Here is a 20,064-nt window from a genome sequence, read left to right on the forward strand (position 1 = left end):
ATTCATAAGTTGATAGACAGTATGTACATGAATCTAAACAAGAAGTGGTACATCAGTGAGTTATAATCATAAGAATAATAGACATATATAGCTGCTTTGTGTATTCTTTTTACTTGAATTTTAACAGGAGCAATATCCTAACCGAATGTTGGTGTTTATTTTTCACTATTTTATTGCTAATTATGTTATATGTGCTTGTCTGTACGTTTCTGGAACTGTAATATTATTATAATCTTCAATATATTCTATATAACTAGTAAACATTCAAGCCGACACAACCAGTTGGTGCTACTTTGCTAGATAGGAAATGTTAGTACTTTTCATTCCATACATATACAAGCAATGTACATATATTATTTTTATCGGTTTTCTATAATCTTAGATTATTTTTTAGTTTGTAGGCTATAAATAAGCACAGTTTAGCAAATGTTACCTAATCGGTTTAATAAAATTACAATGTAAACGTTGTGTACACAATACCTAAGTTGAGTACACATAATAATATAGGTATAAGAAATATTATATAGTATTTTTCATATATGGAGTTTAGATGACTTTAAAGAAAAATTTCAACCAATCTTCATTGAGACAAATTTACCATTGCCGACGTTACCTCTTTTCACTAAACTGATCAGTTCGAGCTTGGTATGGGTTAATAATATGAATATAAACTTTAAACTGAATAATTTAGCAGTTCCTTTAAATTACTATAGTATTGACTATAGAATAATGAGCTATTATTATGACCATCAACTTAATTCACCCTGTTGTCCAATGCTGAAAGACTTCCGACTGTCCTGTGAAGAAAATGTATTACTTTGTAAACATTCTCCTCTTATTTCACTTCCCTAAAGATAGTCCTGTTTGTAATTGTTAATAATTCTTAAAAACTGCTTTCTTAGTCTCCATCTGACAACTTAAGTACCAGTTTTATGGGATTCACTTTCAATATGATGTCACTTTATTACTTGTATTCATCCCTAGTGTTCTAGATGTAGAATTTTCGAAGTGACTATACGATTATTTATTTTTATTTAAAAGCACAACAAATTAACCAACCAAATTTTAATTTGTCGAAAAATTGTTATTTTCAATAAGGAGCTAAAAATCCAAATATAAAGTATACACTACATCCAAAAGGACTAGATGTATACTACACGTATACATATAGTTATCAATATAGTCTTGCATATAGGTTTGTGTGCATACACAGTTCGCCATTCGGAACGCTCAATTTAGTTCGCAGTTCTATTGCGAACTAGCTCGTCTTTTCGTCGTTCAGTTCTCCCAATTGAACGACTGGAGTCATAGAAAGGCAATATGCTGGCCAACCTTTAAGCCTTGTTCTTGTTCCTAAATGTTTTTATTTCTTCGAACTTCTTTTACAAAGTTCGTTTTGTGACCGGTCTACGATAATCTGTTTTTTAATCTAGGAGACTCAATTTAAAGTGTAAATGTCAAAATCGATTTGTTGAATCGTAATATTTTATATTAGACGATTAGTTTTAAATTTTTATACGAAGTTTACACAACATATTTACTTACACTAGTGATTCCATTATTGTCTTTGAATTAAACAACAGTAAAATATATTTCATGTGGTTTCCATACATATTGTAATTTTTACGGTAGTAAAATACAAACTATCTATTTTATTCTTTCCAACAGCTAAATATTTTAAATAGATTTATGTTTTTTGAAATATAACACTATACAAGGGTCATTTTTTGTTTTATAAAAAAGGCATTCAGGCTGTGTTTTAGGGAAATATATGTCGTTAAAAAAACTATTTTGATACATCAATCCTATCTTTATTAAAACCTATACATAATTAATTTTCTGTCAAAGAGTATTAAATAAACACACACAAGTTATTTCTGAATTACCTATAAAATCTAATATCTATAAAAGTAATACATGTTAATTTGCGATAGTGTCATAACAATAAAAATGGCAAAAAGCTGGCAACATAGGTAATGTCAAATTTATCTTTGTGATAAAAAAACATACTATAATTTGTTCGCAAACTGCGCAGGCCTGTTACAATACAGGCTTGTGTAGTTCGCGTGTTGTCCCTTCTCTTACTCACCGGCCGCCTTTCCACCCTCAATTGGGTCGATCTTAAAAATAGATGAGTACCTAAGTGAATGAGATGATCTTGCAACGGCATACCGTCGTCAATGTATACACTATCAACAATTGTTGTTATCAACCGATTATCCTCTTATCGCAATAGGACAATGACTTGTACTGAAAAATCTATAGGATTTCTCACGATTCTTATCTAAGTATAGAATTGGTAATGTCGGAAATGCATATATAGGCCATTATATTTATAATTACTATAACATTTGCTCACGATCTACGTGAGCACCTAGATAAGTAATAATAAAGCTATAAAATATATGAGTCTTGCTAGGTTTTTATACTATGTGTTATTTACGAGTAGGAATATAAATATAACGACGGATAATTTGTACATTGCTAATTTATAAAACTAATTTACAATTTATGTTTACTTGAATCATTTGTTTTCATTTATTCATTCGTTCCACTTTTTCTGAACAGACACTAAGAGTGTCCCAATAACAATGAATATAATTATATTAAATCTTTGTTACTTAACTGTATAGAATTTTGGAATTATCCTACGATCCTAAGTTACTCACACTCGAAAGTTGGTCTATCTATTTGTTACCTTTTCACAACTAGCGGCTGAACAAATTCTAATGAAATTTGATTTAAACATAGTTTGCATCACGAAAGTGGAGATAGGCTATCTTTTGTGTGTGTAAAAAAAAACAAACAAAAAATAAAACAGGTAATAGCCAGTTTACTATAATTAAGCCAAATGAAACGCAAATGCATAAACAATAGAATTTTCCACATATTTATCATAAGCCACTTGATATAAAGGCACTATGAATAAAATGTTACCTAACAATGCATTGATATGATTCTAGTATGTATACGAGAATATCCGAGCCACAAATCACACCTTTGTATTTACTTATTATAATAGCACGTACCTAATAAATAGCCGATGAATAGGTATGATATAGTCACAGCTAAATAAGTTTAAAAGTAAGAGTTGTGGTATTATAGAATTAGAGGTGTAATATATTATAGTCAGGGAGACAAGATTGATCGTCAGAATATTGTTTTAAAATCATAATATGCCAATGACGTCGCATTTTTTCTCATTGGGTAATTTTTAAGGCGACTTGATTTTTAGAGTATATCTACTATCAGGGGATAGATATGACAAAAAAGTATAGTGTACAGAAGTATGATATTTTGAGGGGTTTGGGCTATTGTCTTCGGGCTCGTGTATTCGCTAGTTCGCTACCTAGATCCGTCAGGGATAAGAATTGAATGATATTCTTCATGTCCTCAGGTTATAGTGTATACTTTCCAAAAGAGATATTTAATTTTTGCAAGAGTAATACAACCACCAGCGGCATTTCCTCCCCAGCTTGCTCTTAAGTTTGCTATTGCAATTACACAAGGTGACGTATACATATTATAACGTATTATATAACATATTATAGTCAAGGAGACAAGATAGGCATGACGTCAGTCGTCAGTATTGAAATTAAACCATAATATGCCAATGACGTGAACGTATTTCCACGTGTTCTCGTTGGGTAATTTTGCGACAAGTGTTGAATATAAAGTACACAGTTAAAGTAAAGTAACCAATAAACTGGAAGGAAAGCATTTAAACTACGGAATTAACCTGATATTTGTACCTTTATATTTTTTGTATTTGTGTATGGGTCAGGTTTTTTTCTGAAACTGAGCTGTATTACACTACCCAAGAAGTAGAAATCAAATATCAGAATAGTTATACAAGCTTTCATACAAACCACGCGGTGCTGTGATCAATTTAGGAAGTTTTAAGAATTGTTCTTATATTTTCACTTTATTTTAGCTTGCTATAAGCTAGTCGACCTTGTAGAAAAAGTACATATTATTGATAGATATGTCTTATTATATTAACATCTCTAGGTTGTAATAATATATACTTAAAACGAAATATGAAGTGTAAGTAAATCTTTTGGTTAACAAATACATCATCATTGCATAGTATAAAACAAAGTCGCTGTGGCTGTCTGTCGGTCCCTATGTATGCTTAAATCTTTAAAACTACACAACGGATTTCGATCGATTGTTGAAAATTCTAAATAGTATATTTTTTTTAATTATGTTATGTATTGTTTTGTGATCAGAAATGATAAGATACGATTGATTAGAATTGAGGAGGTACTGGTTGTTATTTTTAATATAGTAATTGTTTTGGCCATTAGGTGAGGGTGCTACGGTGAAGGCGGCGGCATGTGGGGCGGCGCCCGGGTGCTCATACTCGTGGCGCTGGGCCTACTGGCCGGGCCTTCGCATGCCACCAAGAAGTTTAACATCACCATCGGATACCTGCCCTCGATAAAAGGCGAACTGCGGGACAGGCAGGGCCTCGCTATTTCCGGAGCACTGTCTATGGCTCTCGAGGAGGTTGGTGTTGATAAGTACCTTGATTAAAAGTAAAGAAATATACACTACGGTCTTTCATATGGCCAGGAAAAAGGGTATTGGTGTACAACTAAGAATATAACTTTTATATTGCGATTCATGTTGTAAGCTACCGAACGATAGAGACAGCGATAGTTCATTATCACTCGACAGGACGAGTGCTCTCTCCAAATAATTCGCTGTTCCATCGAAGTCTGGCACGAATTAAAACGAAGCCTTAGTGGCATAGATGTGCGATCTTATCTGTTTATCCACATGGATAATTTATTCGATTGCTACAAAATTCAAAAATAGTAACGCACTTATTTTTTTTTGTTTCAAGTGGAATGGTAAGCAAGTTGACGGACAACCAGATGGAAAATGGCATTACGTCGCCCGTCGTACCCTTCATGCGTTGCCATTCTTGAGGACTAAGTTGTCATACTTGCGTATCATGTAATTTCATTGCCATATCTTTTAAACTACAACACAACTTATACTGCTTTGTCTAGCTGAAATATCTGAGATTGGGATACCCATATAGACAACTTAATACAAAGTATCTTATATCTTTGCAAATTGCATGTTTATAAAATTTACTTTCAAGTTAGACCATCTTGATAAAGAGTATTTTTAATGAAAAATATGTGAGGAACTAATATTTATGTTTTTTCACCTAACGTTTTGTGTGAATAAGAAACTGGGTTTGTGTGACCAACGTGTTTGTGGAAATTTTGGTCGCTTTCGTGCTTATTGTCTGTGTTTACAATTTAACACAGTTCTGGGCATACTTATAAGAAAATCTCGACATGTATATACGAAATTAAGTAAAAATAGAGGTCATAGTGTTAAATTAGAAGAAATATTAAACTTTTTACATGTTTTTACTATAACAGTGCATACACTGTTAAGTATTAATGAAATTGTACAGCTAATAATATAATTTTGAAAAAATTTTTTTAGGTGTGAGCATTGCTTTTTCATTCAAGAAAATTGTTTTTTAATGTCAATCAATTTTGTAATTGTTCTTGCGTATTTTCTTTAGCCTCGTCTATTATCTATAAACAGTGTTCCATGATCTGACCTGATTAGGCTCTTTATGCTAAACTATGTTACAAGACTTATAATAAACTGCCATTTGTTAAATTATTTATTTGTATGCTTTCAGATCAACAACAGTACAGACATACTTCCAGATGTGCAACTTATGCTACAATGGAACGACACAAAGTTCGACACAATCACAGCTACCCGCTTGCTCACCGACATGAGCTGTTCGGGCGTGGTCGCCTTCTTCGGGCCCGAAGGACGCTGCAACACTGAGGCTATAATTGCTCAGTCTAGGAACCTACCGATGATCTCCTATGTGAGTTATTGTTATACTAAATTTATTGTACCTTACTCTAAGTCTATATCATTTACGTAAGTTATAGTGACCCTACTCTTGTTAATAATACATTTTTTGAGTGGATCTTTTTCTGTCAGAAAGAAAACTGAAATAGCTTATTGTTTATTGTAATTCTGCTTTAATTATGTATGGTATTAACTTCTACTTTATATAGTATCGATTTCACTAACTTTTTATGAAAGGTTAAAAGTAATTTTTCACAGTTTAGACGTTTAAAGTATAATATAATAAATATTATATATTTATATTTTCAGAAATGTTCGGACTACCAAATTTCTACTCTATCAACATTTGCTAGACTGGAACCTCCGGATACGCAGGTAACAATATTGCTGATCTATTTAATAATATTATTTTAAGAAACAATATACCCGTACACTTTTCTCTTGTGTATTTATTATTACAATGTAGTTTATTATTACAAATGTATTTCTGCAATATGCTGTTTCATATCTATTGGTAAAACTTATAATTTTCCAGAGATATATCAATCAAAAGGTTTATGTCTATTTATCATCGGTATCTAAGAAAGTCACTTTTATTATTATTACTGTATCCGTCGGTCTGTCCGTTGCTTCGTTTAATTCTTTTGAATGATGGTTACGGGTTTCACTAACATATCAAGACTTTCTTCCGGAAAGTTTATATCTATAATACTTGTATGTTGCTATACGACCTTCTTCTTGTATACTGCACTCCGGTGCGAAATCGAAGTGGGCCTCTAGTGTTTAAATAATACGCATAATATTTACAGGCTACAAAATCAGTAATATCACTTCTGCGCTATCATCGATGGAACAAATTCTCTATATTATATGAAGAGCCATGGGTGACGGTGGCACTCACTCTGGAGAACCATGCGAAGAGGAATAATATGACCGTGAATCACCAGCGGCCAGTCATTGATGGCTTCAAGTGCTGCGAGGAGAAGCTCACGTGCTGCGCGCCCGGTTTCTGGTATCAGTTTATACAAGATACCAAAAATAGGACTAGAAGTGAGTTTAATTCTCAAATTTATTTGAAAGTAGAGTGTTAGATGTTAATATTAGTATACAAATCTAATTTCTATAAAGTAGGTACATATTTATAGAAATATATATTTATTTATTTATTTATTGATAGAGAATCAACAATTGAGTATATCTTATAGACTTCTTCGTGGGCACCTGTTTGTCTTATTCCGTTGTTAAACAGCTATTGTAGCAAGTTGTGCTATGGTTTACAGTAAAAAAAAAACAAGGTATATAGGCAACGCATATATTACTGGCACCATAGGACCTAATATTAGTATTGTTTATGTATATACGACGACGGCGACGGTTGCCACTTTTCATCAAGTTGGCCGTCAACTTGTATGGTATTTCGCCTACTACAACTTACTACGTTTTTTAAAAGTAGTAAGTTGTAGTAAGTCTTGTTGTCCATAGACTTAAGGTCCATGCTCTTTTTAGCATTTTATTTATTTCGTATATTCGTATTTTTTTTCGACTCAGCTTTGTGTTGTGGCTCGTACGTTGTTAAAAAATACATAGATTTTGTAACTAAACAAAGATATATGTGCTTAATTGCAGTATTTTTCTTTTAGTTTATGTGTTTTTGGGATCCACATCTGGTCTTATTGACATGATGACGGCTATGGAGTCATTGCAACTGTTTGTGAATGGAAAGTACATGGTCATATTCGTCGATATGATGACTTATTCCCCCAAGGATTCACTGAAATATTTAATTAGTGAGTATTTTTGCAATTGCATTATCATATAACATTATTATACTACCTACACGTCAAATTAGGAATGTAAGATATTAACAAGTATTATTATGTATATTACGTACCACCTATGTGTTTACAAAATAAAGTGTTTATAGTACATACTCTATTTAGTTTGTAATTAGATGGCGTTGTGTGAATTATCCAGCGTTATGTATATTTATAATGACCCGTATTTTTTGTAAGTTCATTAACTCACTCTTATTACTCCTGTATATCTTTGTTTATGGTATATGTATATTTTTTTTATAGAAACTGAAGATCGCGGTTCATTGAAAATGGCATGTCCGAGCACGAACGAGTTCCGCAAACGTTCACAGTCACTGCTGGTGGTGGTTTCGTCGGAGCCCACCGGCAGTTACGAACACTTCACAGCTAAAGTGCGCCTTTACAACACATTGAAGCCGTTCAAGTTCCCATTACCCGCTGTCTTTGAGAATAAATTTAATAAGGTACTCTATTATTATTTATACTGGTCAACATGATTTTGTAACAAGGAAGGTGACTCATTATGACATATATTTTTTTAAGTTTGATTAAGTCTAGGTTTTGTGTTACACTGTAAGTATAATACAATATTCCTGGTTTTATATATTTTGTAAAAAAATTATAATGCAGTACTGTACTTCAGTTTTATGTTTGGCGTGTTAAATTATACTTGACTTCCCTTGAGTGCAGACTAATTGATCTATCATGGAATAACATAAATAAATACATTACAGAAGAAAGACAAGAAAAGAAAGAATTTCTTATGTGAACAAGTAAACGGTATTACATTATACCTGAGCTGTCTTTCATTTTATTAGCCTCAAGTAGAATACAAGTCGTAAAATGATTTTAATTTCAGTTCGTAATCAAATATGGAGAGAGTGTGTTTCTTAGCAATATGATTTTAATTAAACATGGACTATCTTGGATATCTTGACAAATGTATCGGTTTTCATAGCTTCCTGAATGACTTAATATGCTTGGATTTAGACATTTTTGATTTTGCAGGCTCACTTTTAATTTGTAATATTTTTTATATATTTTTACAGTTTGTGTCCATATATGCTGCTTATTTATATGACTCCGTAAAACTATATGCGACGGCTCTAGATAAATTAATAAGAGAGGACACTAAGAAAGATGAGCTGACATACACTAAGTTATTGAGCATCGCCACAAATGGATCTCGTATAGTCGCTAAAATGATTGAGAGCACTCCATTTAAAAGTAAGTTACAAAGATTTCGCATTTAGAATCTTTTTGTATGAAAGTAGAATTACTACTGTATTATATACTAATATTACATTATATTATACTATAGTGTGTAAGAGATTACTTTAAGGGATAAGGACGAGTTTTGTTTACCACATTTATATAAAGTTCTTTTTTTTAAATATTTTTTCTGTGCAACAAAGAGTTACTATATTATTATTATTATAGTATAAAATATATAAAAAAAAATTGAATAAATATATGTTTTACACCATGGATTTAACTAATTCTAATGGTCTTTTTTAAGTGGCGTTTGTGGTAACCCCACCAACACCATATAATGTAATATGCATGTATGTTCGCATATAAAATACCATCCATATTACAATGAACAAAGAATCCCTTGTTTTTGTAACAATATACCATAATAATGTATGTTTTAATTAAATATAAATTTATCTTATTTACTAATTTTATAAACGCGGAAGTTTGAGATGGATGGATGTTTGTTACTCTTTCATGCAGAAACTACAGAATGGATTTGAATGAAACTTTACATTAATGTAGCTTATCGTAACAACACATAGGCTATAAATTTAACGCGAGTCAAAACAGGGGCACGGCTAGTTTTAAATACTTGTAATTGTTTGTCATAGGTGTGGCAGGTATGTCGATACGACTGGACGAGCGCGCTGACTCTGAGGGCAATTTTTCTGTGTTGGCGTTCAAACCGACTACTTTCAGCGACGGAGACATGAACTGTTCGCACACCATGATACCCGTCGGTCATTTCCAGCAGAGCTCCCGACAGTTTCCTGTAAGTTTTACATACTAAAACATAAACATTGTTCTTTCTCCAAAATAGAGCCGGCAAAGCTGTTTCATTACTTCATCGACTTTACTTAGACGACAACAGATAGTTAGTCTTTATAGTTTATATATAAAATTCTCGTGTCACAGTTTTCGTTCCCATACTCCTCCGAAACGGCTTGACCGATTCTCATGAAATTTTGTGAGCGTATTGAGTAGGTCTGAGAATCGGCCAACATCTATTTTTATCCCCCTATATGTTAGGGGTAGTCCACACCTAAATTTTTTTATTTTATTTTAAGGCAAAACAACGTTTGCCGGGACAGCTAGTAGTTTATATGTGCATTAAATTCACAGAATATTCACTGGTAGAATAGTTTTCCATGTTCTAGTTTATTATTTTTGTTGGTATTAAGTATTTATTAAAATGTTGGACTATTAAGTAGTAATAGTTTATCCTATTTTTTCTATAACTATCTGTCATTTCTAATATGCATTGGTTAATCTTAGTAAAACAAATAATAGAATAGAACAATATATTTTTATTTTGTAATTTTTAGGAATACAAATTAAATCCACGGCTACAAATTGACTGGCCGGATAATGTTAAACCTGAAGATGAACCGTCTTGCGGCTTTCTCAATGAGAAATGTCCGAAAGATGACTCGCAGATTACGTCGCTTGTGGTAGCTGGCACATTGGCGGTCACGCTGTTTTGCGCTTTAGTCGTCACAATCAGTATATATCGCAAGTGGAAGATTGAACAAGAAATCGAGGGGCTGCTGTGGAAGATTGATCCTCATGAAATAGCGGGGTACCTTGGTAGCGGCCTGGTGTGGTCTCCCAGTAAAGTAAGTGATATTATCATAAAATTTGGTACTGCTACTAGACATACGTAGGTTTTAGTTTTTATAAACTAAAACACTAAATTTGAAAAACACTTAAATCAGATTGTATCTTTTACATTCTTGAGTTAGTGTCTTTGTCAGTGTCTACAATCTAAATATTAACAAAGTATATTTATATTTTTAGCTCAGCTTAGCAAGTGGTTTGTCGTATGAGAGTAGATGTTGTACACAAATTTTTACAACCACAGCACAATACAAAGGGAATGTAGTTAGGATTAAGGAATTAAAATTCTCCAAAAAGAAGGTAAGTGATTAGAATATTTTATATATATATATATATATATATATATATATATATATATATATATTTACTAATGTTGTATATTAATAATTTTATACAGCAAACATTTAAAAAAAAGTTTACGACCTATTTGATGGCAAGTGAATAATGCGCATAGTCCGTCCTTCAGAAACTGTTAAAACACAAACATTAATGTGGACATTTCTTTAGACACTCCGTAATAATATATTATTTTTTTGTTCTTATAATGCCTGTCGACGGTTCCTTATTGTTTTGTGAAATTTACTATTTTCTTATTTGCAGTCACAATACTATAAGCGTATTGATTACTACTATAGTACATATAGAATGAATGTAGTAAATTCCTGTTGACATACAGTAAATAAATTTTAGGTATAGAATAATTGTAATTTTTATAAAAAAAATTATACAACCACAAAATGAAATTCCTTTATGAATATAATATGTAAACTGTACCATGCAGCATAGAAACTGTAGATAGTTTGGTAGCACCTTACATAAGCAATAGATGGTGTGTTATATAGTAGTACTTTTTGAAGGACATCTCCCGCGACGTGATGAAGGAGATGCGTCTGTTGCGAGAGCTGCGCCACGATAATCTCAACTCGTTCATCGGCGCGGTTGTGGAGCCCGTCCGGGTGTTACTCATTACTGATTACTGTGCCAAAGGAAGTTTGTATGTAAGTGTAACAAACACCCACTTCGATCTTGAGAAAGTTTAATACGATATATCCTTACAATTTTTATATACTGTTTTAATAAAATAAATAAAACGTGATTTTTTCCTAATTGTACCTTACGATTTTTATCCCAGAGGAGGTAGTCATTATTAATTGTCAACTTGACTTGTCCAATAGAGAAAACCAGGCATATTTAAATCCTATCGCAGCATGACTAAATAATTTTGTTTGTTATCGGTGTTACCATCGCCGAAGAGTAGTAAGAATAAAAATTTACACATTTTTTTTAATATCGACCAGATTCGAACCCTTGGTATCTAAGTCGGAGTAGTCAACTACTAGACTATTATTTAATGTACAAATGAATGAAAATTGTCTTTATTCCAGGATATAATAGAAAATGAAGATATAAAGTTAGACAAGATGTTTATATCGTCATTGGTTCATGATCTCATAAAGGTAAAATATCATTTATATATTATTATATTATATAATTTCAGACTGGAGCCCGAGTTTGTTTTAAATTATGAATAAAAATTTGAATTCATACTTATACTTTTATGTTGATTAGAAAAACAAGATACCACAAACAGAAGAGTGCCTAACATTCTTTGGAAACATGTTTCCAAAGCATGCTTATAATTTCCCTCGGTACTGACATTTGCCAAATGAGCACACTATGCACATTTCTGAACATTATTCTATGATGAGGAAATAGCTATGGGATGGGAAATGCAAATGTCTGAATATCCATATAGAACTCAAATACCCTTATCATGTATCGTGACTTTGTAGGCACCTGTAAAAAATAAATTGCTTACTATTTTGTATGTTTTTTATGGTATGAAAAAATTGTTTTGCATCAACCCAATTATTAAAATAATAATCATCGTCAGAACTTAAATAAAAGAATAAAAGAACCGCGATCATTACTGTGATTCTATTTGCCTAAGTGTTTGGTGTACAACTTTCGGGTGACAGGCTTACATACTGATTCTTTGTTAAATTTGTTGCAGGGTATGACTTTTATTCATACTTCGCCATTAATATTCCACGGGAATCTTAAATCCTCGAATTGTGTAGTCACGTCCAGGTGGATGCTGCAGGTAATATAGAGAAATAATAAATATAATTTAAATTAATTATTGAGTTTCAGTTTATCAACTGTTTTCTTTTTGTAGGTCACAGATTTTGGTCTTCACGAATTACGTTATAGTGCAGAAAACGAATACATAGGCGAGCATCAACATTACAGAGGTAATTAATTACCTATATTATTTTATTTTTCATTTAATATAAAAATATAGTGAACTACAGGATATGAGGCATTACATCTTAGACATCTAGAATGGGAGTGATGTCACGGGTGTCACGTGATAACGCGATCCATATAGTCGTTCACGTATATATGCGGTGGTTATCGCTTACCATCAGGTAAGCTGTCAGATTGATTACTTTTACATAAAAAAAGATAATCATGACAAAAGTATGGGACTTACACGGGAGTAGCACCAATTAGAACACAAGTAGAATCATTCAAGTTTTGAAGAAAATATAACAAAAGTAACATTCAACCAAACACATCGTCTATTTGGCGGAGCATTGTAAACTGCATAATATGTTACCTTGTAAAAGTAAGATTAATTTAGTAAGATCCTCCTATGAATTAATAATTCTATATTTTAGGTTTGTTGTGGAAATCACCAGAATTATTAAGAGAATTAGATAATCCCAACGGTACTGTCGGTGGTACGCAAAAGGGTGACGTGTATGCGTTTGGCATAATTCTGTATGAAATAATAGCCAGGAGAGGACCTTTTGGTGGGACTCCATTAGAACCTAAAGGTATAATGATTTTGTTTTATTATAATAATGTAGATTATGTTAATCATACTCACTTTTTCTCATCCTACAATTGGTTTAATTTAAATAGTTTTTAATAGCATATTATATTTCTTCTTTTACATTATCATGGTTATTCATATATTGTTCTGTATCTTATCAATAAATTTTGTACTTTAAAAAATATAATACCCTAAAAATTCAGGTTTTGGTACATGGATAAAAAAATACACTGAGCTATGGCCTATTTGTACTTTACATTTCCTACTTACATGCTTTATAATGAAAGTAAAATCATCTGAATATCTACGATGTCTTCTTACACAGATATTGTAGAGCGAGTCAAAAGACCAAAGTTGGACGGTGAAGAAGTGTTTCGACCTGACACTAGTATCATTCAGGAATTGAGTGATGATTATGTGATCGGGCTTATGAAGGACTGCTGGGCCGAAGATCCGAATCTCAGACCTGACTTTCCTACAATAAGAAGCCGCCTGAAGAAAATGAAAACTGGCAAGTGAGTATCGAAAAAGATGGAGTATATGAAAATATGAGTGGAGACATGGACGTTACATGATTATGAATGTCCTTGTTCTGTTTATGTATGTAGATGACAATTACGACTTATCAAGTTGCTTGCTTATTCTATTTACTTAAGCATCTTTTTAAATTAATAGTAAATTTGAGTTTTTTATTTCTTCTAATTTCCTTATGTGACAGCATTGTGTTTTTGTTATAATTTTATTAAGTTAAGGTCCGATGGAATCCAAAGAAGCCTATGCACAGTAAACCAGTGCAGATTGCGCGGCTATCATAGCAGATACTCGTTTCGGTTATTACCTGCCAAAGGATAAACATTATTTGATGAATTCTCAGGTCACGTAATATAATGGATCAAATGATGGATATGATGGAGAAGTATGCGAACAATTTGGAAGAACTAGTCACAGAGAGAACGAGGCTGTTGATAGAAGAAAAACAGAAGACAGAAGACCTATTACACAGAATGCTGCCAAAGTGAGTACGGTTAATTGATCATGTCTCATTCAGTACAACATGGATACATTTCAGTCATCCAGAGAAGAATTTTAAAGAGAGTTATGTCCACGACATCAAGTTTATGTTCGACCTTAATGCGTTTTATTAAATAAGTTTGTTTTCCCCTTTAGATTTGAAACTGTTTAGGCTATTGAAATTCGTGTCTATTATGAGCTGAGCATAAAATTTAGGAATATAATGATATGTGCATGCAATATGTAAGCAATCCTTAAATGTTTTTAAAGTTAGTATTATGTGTAAGCTGTCTTCCTGTTCCGTCACTAATATAAGGTGTGTAACCCGTACTTAGTAGAATTAATGTTAATGTGAGCACAATAGAGAAAGACACAAATACAACAAGCTATCGATTACCTGGACGACGCTGTATTGTGCGCTGCTTTACATTTAGTCCAATTTTTTCTATGTTTCCACGTGATCCTGCTCAACGTCAATTGTTATTATGGATTCGGATATTGGAATGTACACTTGCTTACATGAAATTTTAATTTAGGCAAAGTATAGTTCGCGTCCAGGACATTAAGAATATTAAAGAAAATCTTTCTAAATATAGAAAATTTGTACATATATATATAAAACATGTATCATTTATAACAATACATTGTTGTTTGTTTATCGGACTCTTATAAATTATCGACATGGACTTGATGTAAAACAGTGGTACATTCTCTTGTTAAAAATGTAAATGTATTCACTTTGTTGTACTTGTGTTCTTTTACAGATGTGGAGGTTGAATCCATTATAGAAATATCGTGAAAATGTCTTGAGGTAATTAACTCTCTACTGGTGATTGTAGTTTAATATGGTTTGCCTTACACGATTATTTTAGGAGTACACATTGCCTTTTCTTATGTTAAGACAATGTGATATAAGTAACCAACTTATTTCATTTAACAGGTTACTAGTAGAGTAGAGCTTGCTTGGGATATTGTGATGGTTATGGTGTTTCGCGTCCTGGAAGGTGATGGCGATTCTATCAACGTAGTCACAGTTTTTTGCTTATCGCAACCGACTCCTTTGCGTCTTCATGCTATTCGACAGTTGTATCGGCCGATTATTTATTATATTTTTTTATTTGTATTTATTATTGCACTTTGTAATTTTATTGATTACGAATAGTGAATAAGCATGCTGTTTTAATACATTTTTCTGTAGTTAGGATATGTATATTGTAGAAAATTTCTGTAAAACTAATACACTGCAATGAGAGTTTCCTATTTGAATTATGTTTTTTAATTGATCAGGAGAGCCCGTCGGCGGAGAGGAATTAATTTCTACGGAACTATTTAATTCAATATTTTTTGTGTCCTATTATTGCACTGTATACTGTATGATTTAAAAATATACCTACCTTCATATTATTAATAAATAAACTGAAAATATAAGCATGCATTCCATAGCTTAACACGACATTTGTATTTTTTATAATATATTGTTAACATATCTCAACATTAAATGCGTAGATCGATGAAGGGCGATATCGAGTCTATGGAGGAATCATTACGAATTGTTGCAGGTCAGTGGCCCGGCGGCTGACGACGGGCGAGGGCGTGGAACCGGAGTCTTTCGACTCGGTGACTATATACTTTAGCGACATCGTGGGCTTCACCGCCATGTCTGCGGAGAGCACGCCGCTGCAAGTCGTTAACTTTCTCAACGACCTGTATACAGTTTTCGACAGGGTTATCAGAGGCTATGATGTTTACAAAGTTGAGACGATCGGTGATGCCTACATGGTGGTAAGCATTATATACTATACATGATTTCGAGAACAATAGAGTTGTTTTTATCAGAATAACATATTTGTAGAGTTTAGTAGAGAGACAACAGTCAAAAGTAATTTTCCTAATTCATTCCACTTGTTTCATTTTTTCACTTTTATAGACACTTCAGAGAAAGGTTTCTCTCTCTAATTTTATTCGTGTAGTTCAGTGTGGACACAATTGTCTAAGTATATTAAATATAGCTATTTTTTTTTAAATTTTTAATTATGTTCCGTTTAGGTATCGGGGCTGCCTATAAGAAACAACGATAGACACGTTGGCGAGATTGCATCAATGGCGCTCGAGCTGTTGAATGCTGTAAAAACTCACAAAATATCACACAGACCAAATGAAACTCTCAAATTAAGGATAGGAATACACACCGGTATGTTATCTTTATTTACGGATCTATTAGTATAATTTATTATAGATATGTTAAAAATATTGCAAATATATACAAACCTGAGGTTTGGGCAAGTTTTGTGTCAAATGAAAGACCGTTGTGAAAAGAAAACACATAATATTGTCTAATTTAAAATTATAATAGAATTTACTCTTTTTCAATTTTTAATTATTTTTTTATAACTAGAATTACTACTATTATAGAACTGGTCAAAAGTGTTTATATAACTGGAATAATTTTGTTAATGTAATCTGTTCTAATATTATAGATATGAAAGTGTATTTATTTGTTTCGTTTGTTGCATTGCATTTCTGTAATAAATGCCAAATTTAATTATATCCGTATATGATTAAATTTGTCATGTATGTAGCATAGCAATTATAGTTGTAAATGGTATAGTTGTAATATATCCTATTACTAATATGAAAATATTGTATAATTTATTGTTTAAATGATATCTCAAAAGAGAATACCCAATAATGGAATATAGTAACTTGTAGTTTATATCAGGTGTAATTTTTTTGTAGGAGCTGTTGTAGCGGGAGTAGTAGGGCTGACAATGCCTCGATATTGTCTGTTTGGGGACACTGTGAACACAGCATCCCGAATGGAATCCAACGGAGAACCGTTACGTATACACATATCACCGAGCTGCAAGCAGGCGCTTGATAAGATCGGTGGGTATGTCGTCGAACCGAGAGGCAGTATACCTATCAAGGGCAAGGGACAAGTAAGTAAATAAGATTTATTTAAAGTATTTTAATTTTCTTTCTTTTCTTTGAGTAATATTTTTTTGTTTAGTATATAAAGTACAAAGTAGTCGAATTGAATTGAATTTTTAATATGAACTATAGAATTACTAACCCTAGTCCTAATTAAATAATGTGATCTATCAACTTATCAGTATGGAACTATTTAAGTACTATTTACACAAATACTTAAGATAATAGCTTATTAGTCTTGATGTATTTGTGATTTTTTTTATGTACTACATATACAATTTCAAGTATATTTTTAAATCCCACTGTTTTATTTTTGTATTGTCTGTTACATTCATCCATAATAAGAGTGGTAATGAAAAATAAATTTCATTTTCAGTTACAAACATATTGGTTAGTCAGCGCTACAGAGAAAGCGATACAGAAAAGGCCAGTAGAAGGCGAGGAACGACCTCTGTTCTGTCGACCAAGGAGGAGTCCAAGACTGGCAGATTCGCGACATCCATCGGTTTCAGGTTAACATTTACATATTACATTATGTTTGGTATATAGTTAAGGTTTTGGCAGTTAAATACATAACAAGTATTCTGACTACTATAGATGTATTAATCTGAGTGATGTCTATATGTATAATACTTGTGATAAAAGTAAGTATTTATATATTATTTATATATAGTTCTATCTATAATAGCAATTGTATATGTCTGATTATGCATTGATTATGATATATGTCTATGGTCTATTGATTACATTCTAATGTCATAAATTTGTTAGAAGTAATTTTTTTCAGTTATCTTTCGCTGTTTAATACTGTCGGCTCACTAAGGTGGGGATGGAATTTTTCCTGAAGGTCATTTTTTTTTATAGTATATAGCATAGGTCGCAAGTTGACATGTGGACTGCGGATGATAAAAGCACATTGTTGGGGGGAAGAGGATTGTTAGTAATGAAATAGAAATAATCTTTATTCAAATAAACTCATTACAAGCACTTTTGAATAGTCATATTTTGATTCTACCACTCATTCGGAATGCAGATTCATCACAAGAAGAATGAGCAAGAAACTTGTGTGTTGCTCTTTTTAATAAATGGTTTTTTTTATATAAATAATTACAGTATAACAAGTAAGAGGCATGCGATAATCAACATAGAAATCGCTACGCACTCATTATTGGTGTAATTAGATGAATGTTGAAGATAGAATGAATGAAGATAGAATGTTGACCCCCACGCAGTTCCATGATAAATTCCTTGAGATTTTGTCACAATGGGCTGGCTAGCCAAAACTCCATGTTTATCTTATCATCCTCTCTGGTGACCCACTAGCGTAAACCGGCGGGTGCACCATTCCATCATCATTCATGAATAGTAATAAAAAGCACACTGTTCGGTTAGGAGGCGCCGGCGGGGGTAGTGTCGGCGGTGGCGTGATGCGGCAGCGGGTAGCCAGTGCCACCAGGTCGGCCAGCGGCTCGTCGGGCGCGAGAGGATCTCGCCTCTCGCTCGCCGCGCCTGCGTCTGCGTCCGCTGTTACTTCCGCTCCCGCTTCCGCTGTTGACGACGCCCTTACCACTCGTCGCGCGCGCTCCGACCACGCGTCACGTACCAGGTTCATCTTTCTTTTATTAATTGCAACTTGTTCGAAATCGTTAATGAGGTTTTTTAGTTTTAAATCACAGGTAGCTAATCAATGCTTTTCACAACTAGTGAAATTGCAGCTACATTTGCGTTCAACTAATCAGAGGAGATCTTATTTATGTATATTTGAAATTTGGAAGTGAATACTGACGTCGTGACCGTCGAGTAGCTCAAAAATATGTTCGTGATGCAGGAACGCGTTGAGCTCTATCGCGTCGTCGACGGCGGGCGAGGGCTCGGGCTCGGGTTCGGGTTCGGGCTCGGGCTCCGGCGCGGGCTCGGGGTGCGGGTCGGAGCGCGCGGGCGCGCTGCGCGGCGCGCAGTCGCTGGACGTGCTGGCGGCGCGCAGGGAGCCGCGCATCGCGCGCCACCACACCACGCGCTCGCTCGACGCCGACGTGCCCGTCTCCACCGTCTCCGGCGACCCTATCTTCAACGGCACCATCATCGGCATCGTCACCGACGACTCCCGCACCGAGGACAGCCCGCTGCTGCACGACTGCGGTCTCTACGGCAAACTCGACCGCCCAAAGCGGAAGGTGCACGACGCCAACTATATAGAGTTCTACAAGAAGTGGCGCTCGCTCGAGAACGTCGCCGACGGTAAGGCCGACGTGCGCAAGAACTCGCGGTTCACGATCCGCTCGTGGCTGCTCGGGTTCTTCGGCGGCGGCACTCGCAGCAGCAGCTCGTCGCTGCGCCGCGCGCCGCCGCTGCTGGACCGCGAGTCTGCGGTGTGACCGCCGCCGCCGGACCGCGAGTTTGCGGTGTGATCGTCGTATCTAGCTAGCGATGGCTCAGTGTGATCGCCGCCGCTGGTACGACCGCAACTACTGTACCGCATTGGTATAATATCGGTGTGACGTCTATAGTGCGTCGCTAGGCACAAATTAATCAAATTGAACTATCGATGCGAGAGGCTCTAAAAATTGTGCTTTATGGCCTAATCGACCAACTCCATATAAATGTATATTAGATTATGTGTATATGAAATGATGTTGTAAATATAATATGTGTAAGTAAAACGATGTTACCGTGAATTGTGAAATAAGAGTTTAATGTTATTAAATAATTTCTATTGAATATAGGTCTCTT

General features: G+C 34.0%; 1 protein-coding gene across 5 annotated transcripts in view; it reads left to right on the forward strand.

Moving 5' to 3' along the window:
• LOC131848522 (receptor-type guanylate cyclase Gyc76C-like) overlaps nt 1-20,052 on the forward strand; it is a 28,586-nt gene extending 8,534 nt beyond the window's left edge. For all 5 annotated transcript variants that reach the window (XM_059198418.1, XM_059198419.1, XM_059198420.1 and 2 more), the window contains 23 exons: nt 4,311-4,512; nt 5,678-5,875; nt 6,172-6,237; nt 6,672-6,912; nt 7,503-7,649; nt 7,941-8,140; nt 8,726-8,903; nt 9,545-9,705; nt 10,259-10,549; nt 10,731-10,850; nt 11,408-11,548; nt 11,936-12,007; nt 12,565-12,654; nt 12,730-12,805; nt 13,235-13,393; nt 13,718-13,907; nt 14,267-14,407; nt 15,963-16,185; nt 16,450-16,594; nt 17,140-17,342; nt 17,711-17,846; nt 18,727-18,940; nt 19,163-20,052. In XM_059198418.1, coding sequence (XP_059054401.1) covers nt 4,339-4,512; nt 5,678-5,875; nt 6,172-6,237; nt 6,672-6,912; nt 7,503-7,649; nt 7,941-8,140; nt 8,726-8,903; nt 9,545-9,705; nt 10,259-10,549; nt 10,731-10,850; nt 11,408-11,548; nt 11,936-12,007; nt 12,565-12,654; nt 12,730-12,805; nt 13,235-13,393; nt 13,718-13,907; nt 14,267-14,407; nt 15,963-16,185; nt 16,450-16,594; nt 17,140-17,342; nt 17,711-17,846; nt 18,727-18,940; nt 19,163-19,709 — 4,113 coding nt within the window. In that variant the 5' untranslated portion in view covers nt 4,311-4,338 and the 3' untranslated portion in view covers nt 19,710-20,052. The remainder of the gene's footprint in view (nt 1-4,310; nt 4,513-5,677; nt 5,876-6,171; nt 6,238-6,671; nt 6,913-7,502; nt 7,650-7,940; nt 8,141-8,725; nt 8,904-9,544; nt 9,706-10,258; nt 10,550-10,730; nt 10,851-11,407; nt 11,549-11,935; nt 12,008-12,564; nt 12,655-12,729; nt 12,806-13,234; nt 13,394-13,717; nt 13,908-14,266; nt 14,408-15,962; nt 16,186-16,449; nt 16,595-17,139; nt 17,343-17,710; nt 17,847-18,726; nt 18,941-19,162) is intronic.
• Nucleotides 20,053-20,064: the final 12 nt, after the last annotated feature.

Source organism: Achroia grisella, unplaced genomic scaffold, assembly GCF_030625045.1.
Source record: "Achroia grisella isolate CSIRO2021 unplaced genomic scaffold, CSIRO_AGI_Agris_v1 utg558, whole genome shotgun sequence".
Lineage (NCBI taxonomy): Eukaryota > Metazoa > Arthropoda > Insecta > Lepidoptera > Pyralidae > Achroia > Achroia grisella.